The 11361-nt window shown below is 46.1% G+C and overlaps 1 protein-coding gene across 5 annotated transcripts; it reads left to right on the top strand.

The window, feature by feature from the left end:
* The first annotated feature begins 299 nt into the window (after positions 1 to 299).
* On the top strand, positions 300 to 11166 carry JOSD1 (Josephin domain containing 1). Of its 5 annotated transcripts, none has more exons than XM_085569261.1 (5): positions 300 to 569; positions 1277 to 2071; positions 7140 to 7268; positions 7379 to 7573; positions 8781 to 11166. In XM_085569261.1, the coding sequence occupies exons 2-5, from the start codon at positions 1887 to 1889 to the stop codon at positions 8878 to 8880; spliced, it is 609 nt and encodes a 202-aa protein (XP_085425387.1). In that variant the 5' UTR covers positions 300 to 569; positions 1277 to 1886; the 3' UTR covers positions 8881 to 11166. The 5 variants fall into 5 exon arrangements, with proteins under 5 accessions (XP_085425387.1, XP_021409640.1, XP_021409641.1 ...); XM_021553965.4 differs by having other exon boundaries at positions 300 to 715; XM_021553966.4 differs by having other exon boundaries at positions 300 to 741.
* The last annotated feature ends 195 nt before the right edge of the window (positions 11167 to 11361 follow it).

Raw genomic sequence — 11361 nt, 5'->3', positions numbered from 1 at the left:
GGTGGAGTAATGGTTATTCATGAGAGAGGCCACGCCCCCTCGAAGCGCGCGGAGCCAATGGGAGCAGCACTGCCAGCTCGGCTTGTTTTCTACACATACACACACACACAGCCCAGCCCTCTCGACGTGCGCGGGGCCGGCTGTCCAATAGGAGAGCTGGGCTTCCTGACAAGCAACCTTGGCAGCCAATCGAATAAGGGATCTCAAAGGCCTGGGTGGGACTAAGTGCTGCCACAGAGCCCGCCCTAGTGGGAGGGCATTCTCTCGGGATTGCCAGTGAGAAAGAGGCGATTTTTTACTGATAATTGTGTCAGCCAATGGAACAGGGTGGGAGTGCGCCTGGTGTCCCTGCAGTCCGCGGGCCCTCCTGTCTCGGCGCGTCGTGCCGCCAGCTCCTGGGGTTTGCAAAGGATCCCGCCGCACCTACCGCCTCGGGCTCCCTACAGAAAAGCCCTACGCCTGGTCGCCATGCGAGCCCACAGTGTTCAGACCGCCGGCGGGGGCCGCCAGGCAGGACTCCAGCGCCAAGGAGGAAACGCCTCTGGCTGAGGGGCTCTGCGGACGGGCAGGTGACTCCTGCAGAGCGGCGGGGAAAGCTACCTGTCCTGCTGCTCTGCCTAGCCACACGCACGCTTGTGGCACCACGGCCGCAGACGCCAACCTGTGGCACAGAACGAAGCCGGGGGAGGATTCACGTTTGTTTATTCAGCGGGCGGTGAGACCGCTTTCGCTTCTGTGTCGGTTCGTCTTGCCGCTGACGTCAGAGCGGGCGGGGCCGGCGCCGGCGCGTGCGGGGGGCGCGCGCGCGCGCGCGCGCGTGTGTTTTGCGCGCGTGCGCGCGCGAGAGTGGCGCGAGCGGGGCCCGGCGCGCGCGTGCGCCGGCGCGGGGCGGCCCGAGGGGCCGAGCGGGCGGTGAGGAGCGGGGCGGCGGCGCCCGACCGGCCCGGCCCGGCCCCGCCGGCGCTGCCGAGGGGAGGGGCGGGCGCCTCGGCACAGCAGCGAGCCCCAGCGGCTGGGCGGGGGTTAGACGGGGGCGTCTCCTCAGCGCGGTGGGCTGCGGGGGTCGCTGGGCCTTGGCCCTGGGAAGCGGCTCCCGCCTGGGTGGCTGTTGTTGTTGTTGTTGTTGTTTTGGTGGTGGTGAGCGGGTAGGGTGGAGGGGCGGGGTGGAAAGGTGCGAGGCAGGCCGTGGGGGTGGTCCCGCCTGCCCTACCCTCGCTCCCACGGGCTTTGAGCTGCCTCTGGTTGCTAACGGAGACTTCCCTTTGTCGGAGAGCAGGGTGACCTGTGAGGAATCGCCTTCCCCGCAGCCTGGACTTGGCTTTCTCGTGGCCTAGCACGAAGTGGTTTTCTTTCCCGAGCTGTTGGCATCTTTCTGCCGGGATTCAGTCGTTCCCAAAGGAATGGAGGAATGCAGCTGATAAGTGCTTAACCGCCCTGTGCTCCTATAGGCAGTACCAGTACCAGGCGCTGGCTTCATCTTCCCTTTGGCACTTCGGGGCTGGGCCTTACCTTGTTACCTGGTCTGGGTACTTTTTTTAGTGGCACTGTAGACCAAAGGAGATGGAAGAAAAGGAGCGATGTGATGAATTCCAGCTGATACCTTGACACTAAGGAGAATTGTATGTTTTGACATTTTAAATTTTTTTTCTGTGGAGGGGGGGAAATACTACATTTTAAGGGGTATGGGAGGAGGGAGGTTGCGGATCTTCATGTGGTTTTTAAAACCAGCTGTCAGAGGCAATTACTGAATAAACTGAAGCACAAGAAGAGGATTTGTAAGCTGGAAGCAGCGCTAGCCCACAAAAGAAAGGAGCACTGACTGTCTAGGCAGAAACTTTAGCCTCCTTCATTTTTCACCATCTACTCCCCATCTGCCCATCGAGAAAATGAGTTGTGTGCCATGGAAAGGTGACAAGACCAAATCGGAGTTGCCAGAGCCATCCCAGCTACCGCCACAGCACATTTACCATGAGAAGCAACGTAGAGAGCTGTGTGCCCTCCATGCCCTCAACAATGTCTTCCAGGACAGCAACGCCTTCACTAGGGAAACCCTGCAGGAGATTTTCCAGAGGTAGGATGGTTTTTCTTCTGGCATTAGCTTCCCCTTGGTCTCTGTTGGTTGGAGGAATTTTTGGGTGTTATCTGGGGGAAATAGAAAGAAAGGGAAGGATTCTGTGCCACTGCTTTGAATAGAATGTATCTTGTCTTTTTAACCCCAGCCTTTTTTTTTTTTTTTTCCTCCATGCAGAAATTCTTTCTCATTTTACTTGTTTCCTAACCTGTACTGGCTGCCATCTTTGGGTCCAAGGGTTTTATTGCTGATGCTGTCATTTGGCTGGAGTGCTGTATTCCTCTCTGCTCACCTTAATGCCTCTTCTACCTCTCTTCCATATTTTTACCCCTGCTGTGTGTAGATAAATTACCTAGATGTTAATAATGGATTAGAGGATTGTCTTTGGAGAATGAAGGTGGCAGGAATGACTTACTAACTTAGTACTGCAACACTTGCAAATTTTTTAGAAAGAAGGTGTTTTGCAAAATGAGTGATTCTTTATTCAAGAGGTTCAGTGAAGTTCTTCAAATATTTTGAGCTTTTTTTTTCCCATGCAGCAAGATTCTGTACTCTCTCAAGCTGGTTTTAAATTCAGTAGCTGGATGCCTGTTTCCTGTGGCACTGCTAAATATTTCCCAGGAGCTTCAGATAATTAATAAAGTGGGTTTGAGTTTTACAGGAATGAATATAAATTATCAATGTGGCCTGTGCAATAGCTCATATTTATCTCGGTGTTTATTTTAACACTGTTTAAATAAACACTGAGCAAAATAAGCACTGTTTATTTCTAGTGTTTTGATGCTTTATGAAAATTCTTCTGTTTGAGCCTTTATTTGTTCTGGTAACCCACCACTGATGAGCCTAAGTGGTGATAAAGGAAATAATGGAAAAGGGCTCTTCTCTGATACTCAACCTGCAGATGCTGTAAACATCGTGTAAGTTATGGTTGAAATCTTGTTACCAGCAGTTGCCAGCATCTTGTGTTTGTGACAAGCAGGAGACCCCACATCATGGCAGCAGATGCTGTGGGATGGGGCAGTCGTGGTACCCTGTGCTGATGAGCAGGCAGCTTGTGGGCCTGTTGCTGTTCCCCTGAAAACTGGCAAATTTATGAAACTGGTGCTTGACTCATCAAACTCATGCCTGTCTTTGGCAAACAAATGTGTTGAAGGACAATAACAAGTATCAGATTGAAATGCTATTTATTGTAGCATTGCAGATAAAACTCCTGCTGGTGGAGTGGAGCTGGTCTGTGGCAGGCTCAAGGCACTCTTTGTCCAGTGTAAACACACTGTGGTTTTGTTCCAGTGCAGCAATTGTCAGAATCTTAATCACAGCTGGATTGCTTTTGGCCTGAAGCAAACAAAGGCAGTACATGTGGTAGAAGGAGTGTGGTGATCTAATTAGTTGGCTGTGATTGCGTTTGGTGAGACAGAATTAGTGTGCAGCATGAAACCTCTCAGAAAAAAGACTGGATATTAATTTTGTTGGACCTCTTTCCCTAGAAGGGAGAGTTTGTCTTTTATTCCAACTTGGAGTTGTTCCATCCTAATATTAGATCAAGATACACAGATTGATTCAGCCCCATGGTAGTATGGAAACACACATGGATATTCCTCTTGGTAATGGATGAGCTATAAGTCATACATAAGAATTTCCACTGCCTTTCTATTTCTGGTGGGTGACTACCTGTGTGTAGCTCTTTGACTTGCCTTTAAGAAATGTGAATTTAGTTGCCCTTTTTATGTCACTTGTCTTTTTCTGTATCTACTCCTATTCAGTGTGTTGATAAAGGATGGATGAGTATTTTAAAAAATCTGCAAAAATGTTGAGGGCTTATTTTTAAACCTGGTGTTGACAAGGTAACAAAATCACAAATAAACTTAAGCTTTCTAGCTTTTACCACATTCCTTGGAGAATGATTGAACCAGATTGCTTAATCATTAGCTTCCCTTTTGCTGCATCCTATTGTGTAAGGCCCGGGTAGTCTGATGATTATCATCTCAAGCATATGCCAAAACTTGGTCTGGGCACCCTTCTGATTGTGTAGTCTTTCCCTCTTCTTTCCTCTAAAACAAGAAATAGCTTTTTGATGTTTGTCTGGTTTTTCTTGAGGAAGTATGTTCCAAGTGTTGCATGGAGATACAAACAAAATCTCTGTGCTTCACTGGAGTCTGCATATTGAGACCTGATTAGGAAAGACAACAGCATGCAGGAATCTTGGTGCTCCTTATGTTAGGACAACATGCTGATGAAAGTTTCTGATAGAAAGATCAGGAGGATTATTTACCTGGATTTCTGTCCAGCTTGGTCAGTCTTCCTCAGCTCAGTCTCTAGATAAGAAGTACTGAAACAGCAATTTAATTCCTTGCCTAGTCAGAATCCTTCAGCTGATGATTGTGGACCCTACTTAGGTTTGTGTGGGTCAGGATGTTGAGGTGGTTCTTAGGGCAAGTTTGCTCACAGATGCCAGTTTTTTGTTGCTCATGCTGGTCACCTCGTTGCATTTCTGGGGCTCTGGAAGTTATGTGAAGGAACAAAGATAAATGTGTTCTTTCAGCTCTTGAATAAACTTGTCTGGAAAATGGTGCCATGAGAGCATGCTTCTGCAGCCCAAAGGGCTCTCTGAATTGTGAGGTTTTCCTTGCTCACTCACTGGTGCTTAGGAGAGTTGGTAGGTTGAAGCAATAATCTTGAGGAATTAGGCATAGCCAAGTGATCTTTCTTAATGGAGATGCTGAAAGAGTTGTGACAAGCTGCAGGTTCTATCTCTGTGATTAGTAAAATACACCCCCATGGTGGATATTAACAACTTTTCCTCTTACCATGGTATTGTGGACTCTTCTCCCTTTTGTAGTGAACACACTTCCCAGACAGTTCTGCTGCAGACTGCTCCACTGCAGAAAAACTCACAGCTGAAGACAAAGGCTACCTATCTGTAGCCTCTCCAGCCTTGGTTGCTCTGAAATTCCCTACTCAGTCCACTGCTTTCTTGTCAAATGCCTTATGCTGTCAGGGTGTCACTGAAAACTGGGAAATAAACTCTCCACAGCTGGTTAAGTAAGAAAGCTGAGATTACTTTATTCAGTGTGCTGGGTGCATGGGGATCGCTCCATCTAACATGTGCACCCAGCAGTTTACTAATCATACAACCAGACCAGGTTATATGCATGAAGCCAGTATATATTCACTGCATTTCTATTACAAATATTTCCTGAATACATGCATGTATGTTAACTGTTTCCATGGATTTATTTTGGTATTGGTAGGGGTCTTCTGAGGGTCTTCGGTGATCATTTGGGAACATTCTCTTCCCCAGATTTTCCATTTATGGTTCTGGATCATCTAATCAATCTTTTCACCTTGAGACTATCTCAAGTATGTTGTTAGGTCACCATGCACTTCTCTTATCATTCTTTGCTCTGGCACTCTATCTTTGTTCTCAAAACTGAGACATCTGCTAGTACATCCTAATGGCTGATATAGGTAAATAAGGAAGCAGTAACTGATACAAGACTATTAGTCACAGATGTAGGGAGCTGACACAAAGCCACATTAATCTCTGGCATTTGTACAAGGTGCTGTATGGTACAAAACTAAGCATTAATCACAGATATAGGGATCAAACACCATTGTGCTAAAGTTAAAAAGAATTTTCCACATCTTCTGCCACTGCTGTATGGACACCTTTTTAAAGAAATACAATTTGCTATGTAAGAAGGGTGGGAATGCAGAAGGGCTGAAGGATTTCCATGATGAAATATGCCTGCAGAATATTCAGCTGAGCAAAAAACTTGCAGGAGCACTAAAAGTTTTGGGGATAGAGTTGACAGGAGGAGGAGGCAGGTAAAATACAGATGTTTGGATGATATGAAATCTGAACTTTGCACTAGCAGAATTAATGGAGTCCTTACCAATGGAAAGATCAACTCATCACAACAGAACTCATCTGAGGCTTGACTTTCTTTGGATTGGCATTACGTGACTTTGTTGTTCTCTGCTCCCATTTACCCCGGGCTTGCTTTTCCTGCAATCATCTTCATAATAGTACATCCTGTTTTTTCCCTCCTTACAAAATTTCTTAGGCAGAGGGGGGAAACATAAAACTATAAAAGCGGCTAACAGACTTTTTTGCCACACATCTCCATGTTACGTCTCACATCCATTATCTGAACTTGTGCAAAGGCAGTTAGATATTTTTGGCCTGTAACCTCATAGCAGCCCACAGCTTCCTCACAAGAGGAGGTGGAGGAGCAGGCATTGATCTCTCCTCTCTGGTGACCAGTAACAGGACCTGAAGGAATGGCATGAGGCACTGTCAGAAGAGGTTTAGTTTGGATATTAGGAAAAGGTTCTTCACCCAGAGGGTAGTTGGGCACTGGAACAATCTCCCCAGGGAAGTGGTCACAGCATCAAGCCTGACAGAGTTCAAGAGGAGTTTGGACAACGCTGTCAAGCACCTGGTGTGATCCTTGGCGCTGTCCTGTCTGGGACCAGGAGTTGGACTCCATGTGGATCCCTTCCATCTGAGGATATTCTGCAATTATATGAACATGATGAACCATGTTTCTGCATTTTTATATGCTGTAGTAATGCAAAGGATGTCTAAGCAAACTTGCAGGTCAAAGCTGAAGAGATTTCTTTGCATCAGGATTATCTGTTTAGTTACCTACAGAAACTGATTTTTTTTTTGTCATCTAGCAACAGCTTTGGAAAGCTCCCAACTCCAAGTATCTTCACAGCTTTGTGTCTGAATACTTCTTTCATTTACCAGTGGAGGAGGAAGAACAACCTTTCCTGCAGCCAAGGCACTTTTTCTCATCCAGTCTTCAAGACTGGGTGATGACTGTTGGACTCCTGAAATTGTAATAACCGCTGTCCTAAATAGCCAACTGGCATTTACTCCGACTCTAAATTGAGAAAAAAACATAACTGAAACATCCTTTAGAAATACCAGTTCAAGGGGTCAGCTTTGTGATTTCTTTTTCAACAAAAGCAGGATTTTTGGATTTTCAGGTTACATAGCAGGTTGTGCAATACAGGTTTAGCAAACATCTGCTAGAGCAGTCTCCTCTTCTGTTTGCAGGCTGTCTCCCAACACCATGGTGACCCCCCACAAGAAGAGCATGCTGGGGAATGGTAACTATGATGTGAACGTGATCATGGCAGCACTTCAGACCAAAGGCTATGAGGCAGTTTGGTGGGATAAACGCAGGTACGGAGAAGTTGTGTAATTCTGGAGGTGCTGCTGTTTGTGAAAATTAAGAAAGATACTGAAGTGAAAGCACCAGAACATAATCTGGTTGATGTTCTGCACTCTTTCAGGGATGTTAATGCCATTGCCCTGTCTAATGTGATGGGCTTTATCATGAATCTGCCCTCCAGCCTTTGCTGGGGCCCATTGAAGCTCCCCCTCAAGCGACAGCACTGGATCTGTGTCCGGGAGGTGGGAGGCACCTACTACAACCTCGACTCCAAGCTCAAGGTGCCCGAGTGGATTGGAGGTGAAAGTGAGCTCAGGTAGGATTTCATCTAATCCTTCCCTGTTGGAGGTTAGAAGTCTGTCTTTAAACAGTTGGTGATTGAAACATGTATGGCTGATCTTCAATAGTAAAAATTTGAGAGTCATAAGGTTCTGCCTCCACTTGGATTTTTGCCCCATTTGTGCAAAGCTAGGGAAATGCTTTTGGCAGTGGTGTCTCTATCAGTTCAGGAGAGCTTGACTTGGCCTCTTACGTGTCTGGCTCTGTCTGTGGCAAAGGTAGAGGCCATCTCTGGTATTACAGGTTGACACCTGCAACATGATGTGCTGTGCCCTCGCTCCCTCCTCAAACACAACAGTATCAGCATTCTTTGCCTCTTTAGTAACAATCTGTATGTCTCCAACAAAAGGCTTTCCAGACTAAAAATGCAGCCTTACACCTGACAGCAGTAAGAGCTGTTTGTTAGGAGTCACTTTTCCTATGTAAGCATACGCTGCCCTTCTGGCTTGGCTCCCCTTCCCTCTTCAACCTTAACACAAAAAGGTCATTGTAAATACTTTGTAAAGTTGCACCTGCTCTTGATTGTTGTTTAGCTTCCATTCCATTATGCCATAAATCCTACTAGCAGCTTTGCTTCTTTGATTAGTCTTGTTCTGAGATAGGGATTGCACGTGTGCAGTTGTTTGCAGAGCCAGTCATGACATTGAAGTTTTGGTAAATTTCTGGGGTAAAGTAACTCTCTTGTGAAACTACTGTGCAAACGTTCTTGTGGATTTTATCCTAGGCATATCGTTCTTCAGCAATAAATAAGGGCTTTCTCTACTGGGAGTTTTGGAAATCTGGACCAAAAGATATTGAAGAAAATGTTGATTTTTCGTATTTATTGGAAGTAATCAAAGTTTAGTATTAGAAGAAGCTTACATGCAGGAAAGGGCTAAAAAATACCATGTAAAATGACCAAGTAGTACACTGCTGCTAAGGACATCTATATGATGTCCTTTTCTACAATAAAAATATTTTTTCCCCCAGATTTTTTGGAATTATTTAAAGTTAAGGTGGGATTCTTGTCTTGGAAATATTAAGAAACTAAAATTGAGGTTAATTTTGTTTTTCTTACCTTGGAAAGTAAGAAAGCGGCATCTGTATAGAGTCATCTCTGCTGCGGTAAGATAATATTTAATTGTTGTTGTAGATGATGAAGTTCTACATTCAATAGCACTTGTTTCTATTTCTCTTTATGATAGGAAATTTTTGAAACACCAGCTGAGAGGAAAGAACTGTGAACTCCTATTGGTGGTGCCAGAGGAAGTGGAAGCACATCAGACCTGGAGAGCTGATGTGTGACCAGGGCCAACTGTCCTCCTACTACAGTTCTTCCCCTTTACCAAACTCCTGATGTCCTAAAACCTGGAAAGTGGGTGCCCTGACTCTTTTCGTCTGGAATTTTCTTTGTTAGGCTATTCTCTTCCTTCCTTGGTGCAATAGGGCAATGGCACAGGACATTGGGGGTGGTGGCTGGGGAAGAACTGAAGGCAGAGCAGAGGAAACTGGAAGCCAATCACTTTAATTGCAAGATGGATGAGCTGCAGTGCCCTTTGGCCAGCTGGAAGGCATCACACTCGTGAAGAACTGGGCTAGGGAGCAAGAGTGCCTGAAAACCCTGGGCCTTCACTTCCCCATGTGGTTCAAGGCTGTGTGTGGTGGGACGCTGTTCCCTGCGGGGCTTGTCAGGAAGGAGCAGGGACTGAGCATGCTGCCACCTCTTTACAGTTTTCTGCCTCCAAAACAAGTTGTTGTGAAGACATTTGCAATTCCTAAGGGTCTCTCAGGACACTCAAAACACTAGGAATGGTACGGTGCTCAGCACGACCCTCTGTTTCTTAGGGCTGGTTTGTGCCAGGAATTAGGAAACAATAAAACCAGAGTTGTCCAAGTAATTCTTTGGGTAGCTAGAGGATTCTTCCCCAGGGTCTCCAAGGATTTATGTATGTGGTGAGTTGTTGTTTGGCAGTGTGTGTCTGGCTAAGGTGACATGGAAACAGCAAGCACAGGATGACTGAGGGGAATCAAGTTTCTGGACTGGAGAGAGGCCACAGTCTGCTTGGGTTTCTTTGTGCTATGGTGGGTTTTTTTTTCACTATTTTTTATCAGTTATTTTGGTTTTCTGCATGGTCACCCAGTAGTTTAGGGGTTCCTTGGAGACAGGAATAAAGCTGAAAAGGTTTTCAAAGAAATTAACTCCCTTTTATTTTCCTCTCTCCAGAAGTCCAGCCCACAATCACAGATGTAATGTGAAATGAAAGAGGTCAAGTTATAAAATAAAAATGGGCTGAGGAAGGGAAGCCATTATAGTAGTCAGTTTTGCCCTTTTATTGCTACTATCTGCTGGTGTGGGAGCTGCAGAGGGTCCACCAGAATTTTCAGGCATTGGAGACACCCCAGCTTGGTAGCTGAACCAACCTCTCCTTTAGCATTGGCCAACAAACATTCCATTAATGGGTGACTTGCTTTTTTCTGCCTTCCATGGGGAAGAGAGACTAGACACGGAGACACTAAGAGGAATCTCTGCCGGCTGTTTCCCAGTCACCCAGGAGAGCTGTAGCTCAGCCATGCCTTCCATGGCAGGAGGAGGAAATGCTGAATCTGGAACTGACTTTGTTGTGTTTAGCACTCCTGGCTGAGCTGCTGGTTGCTTCCATCTTTAACATGACTTGGTTAACAGCAACCTCTGGGATCTGATGGAGCTCAAAGGGTCCTGTTCCATCGCGCAGGAAACTCTCATTACTGATGTTTGAGCTGATGAAAGGAGGGATTGTAATGACTTTTTCTCAGTTATTCTTCTCTCTTCAGAGCTCTGCAAATGCATGAGCAGGTGCTCAAACCTCAGAGACCACCAAAGTGGCACCCGTCAGAACAGAGGCCACATGACGACAGGACAATGGTGTTTGCTGACCCCTGGACATCTAGCAAGCACTTTTGCAGTCCTTTGAGCACAGCCTCCCACAGTCAAGGGCAAATAGCTCTTACATTTTAAAAAGTCCTATTTCGTAACACATTCCAATGACCGATACCAGCTGGCAGAGTTTTTAAACACTTTCCAGGCAGGATGTTCAGCCTGCAGGCATTCTGCTCCTGACTTGAAGCCATTTCTTCAAGAGGGGAAAATATAAATCTCAACAGCAACATTTTCTATGCTGAAGTTGCACTTTGGAGAAAAACCCTGTTTGCATGGAAACTGCAAGCCAATGGATCAGTGCACAATATGCAAAGATATTTTAAAACTTTGGGGCTGCTTTCCCAGGGGAGAAACAGTGTGATCCAGCTGCTCAGGTAAAGGGAAAGTGTATGATCACACCCCTGTGGGAGGTGAGGCTGCTGTGCCGGGGGTGGGTGAGCTGGTCCAGTCCCACTGCTCGGGAGCGGGAAGCCCCTCTTTGTTTTCTTGCTTGTTTGGTTTTATTAGAGCATTGTCTTGGGTTTGTTTACAGAGATGTATTTTGTTTAACCAAATATTAAAAATGGAAAAAAAAGTTTCCATATAAATGTCCTATCACTTCTGTATGTTCAATTGAATTGTTCTGTAACAAAGTATGTAAAGGATAAATAAATTTTTTTTCTTTGGTTATAAAACCACCACGTTTCTGTGCATTAAGAACCTTGAACGGTAGACACTGGTGCTGAGGTAGGATCACCTCCCAGAGAATGCCCTTACGCCATACAAGGCTTCCCCACCCCTCTGAAGGTGACAAGGCCATGTCGGTCCCTTCCACACTGCCAGGCTGTGCATGAAATGGAGAGATCCTACCCAGCAATCCCCTGGCAGCT

This window comes from Lonchura striata, chromosome 1A (assembly GCF_050655825.1).
Source record: "Lonchura striata isolate lonStrDom1 chromosome 1A, ASM5065582v1, whole genome shotgun sequence".
Classification (NCBI taxonomy): Eukaryota; Metazoa; Chordata; class Aves; order Passeriformes; family Estrildidae; genus Lonchura; species Lonchura striata.
The sequence above is the reverse complement of the archived record's forward strand: the minus strand, read 5'-3'. Positions and strand labels throughout refer to the sequence as shown.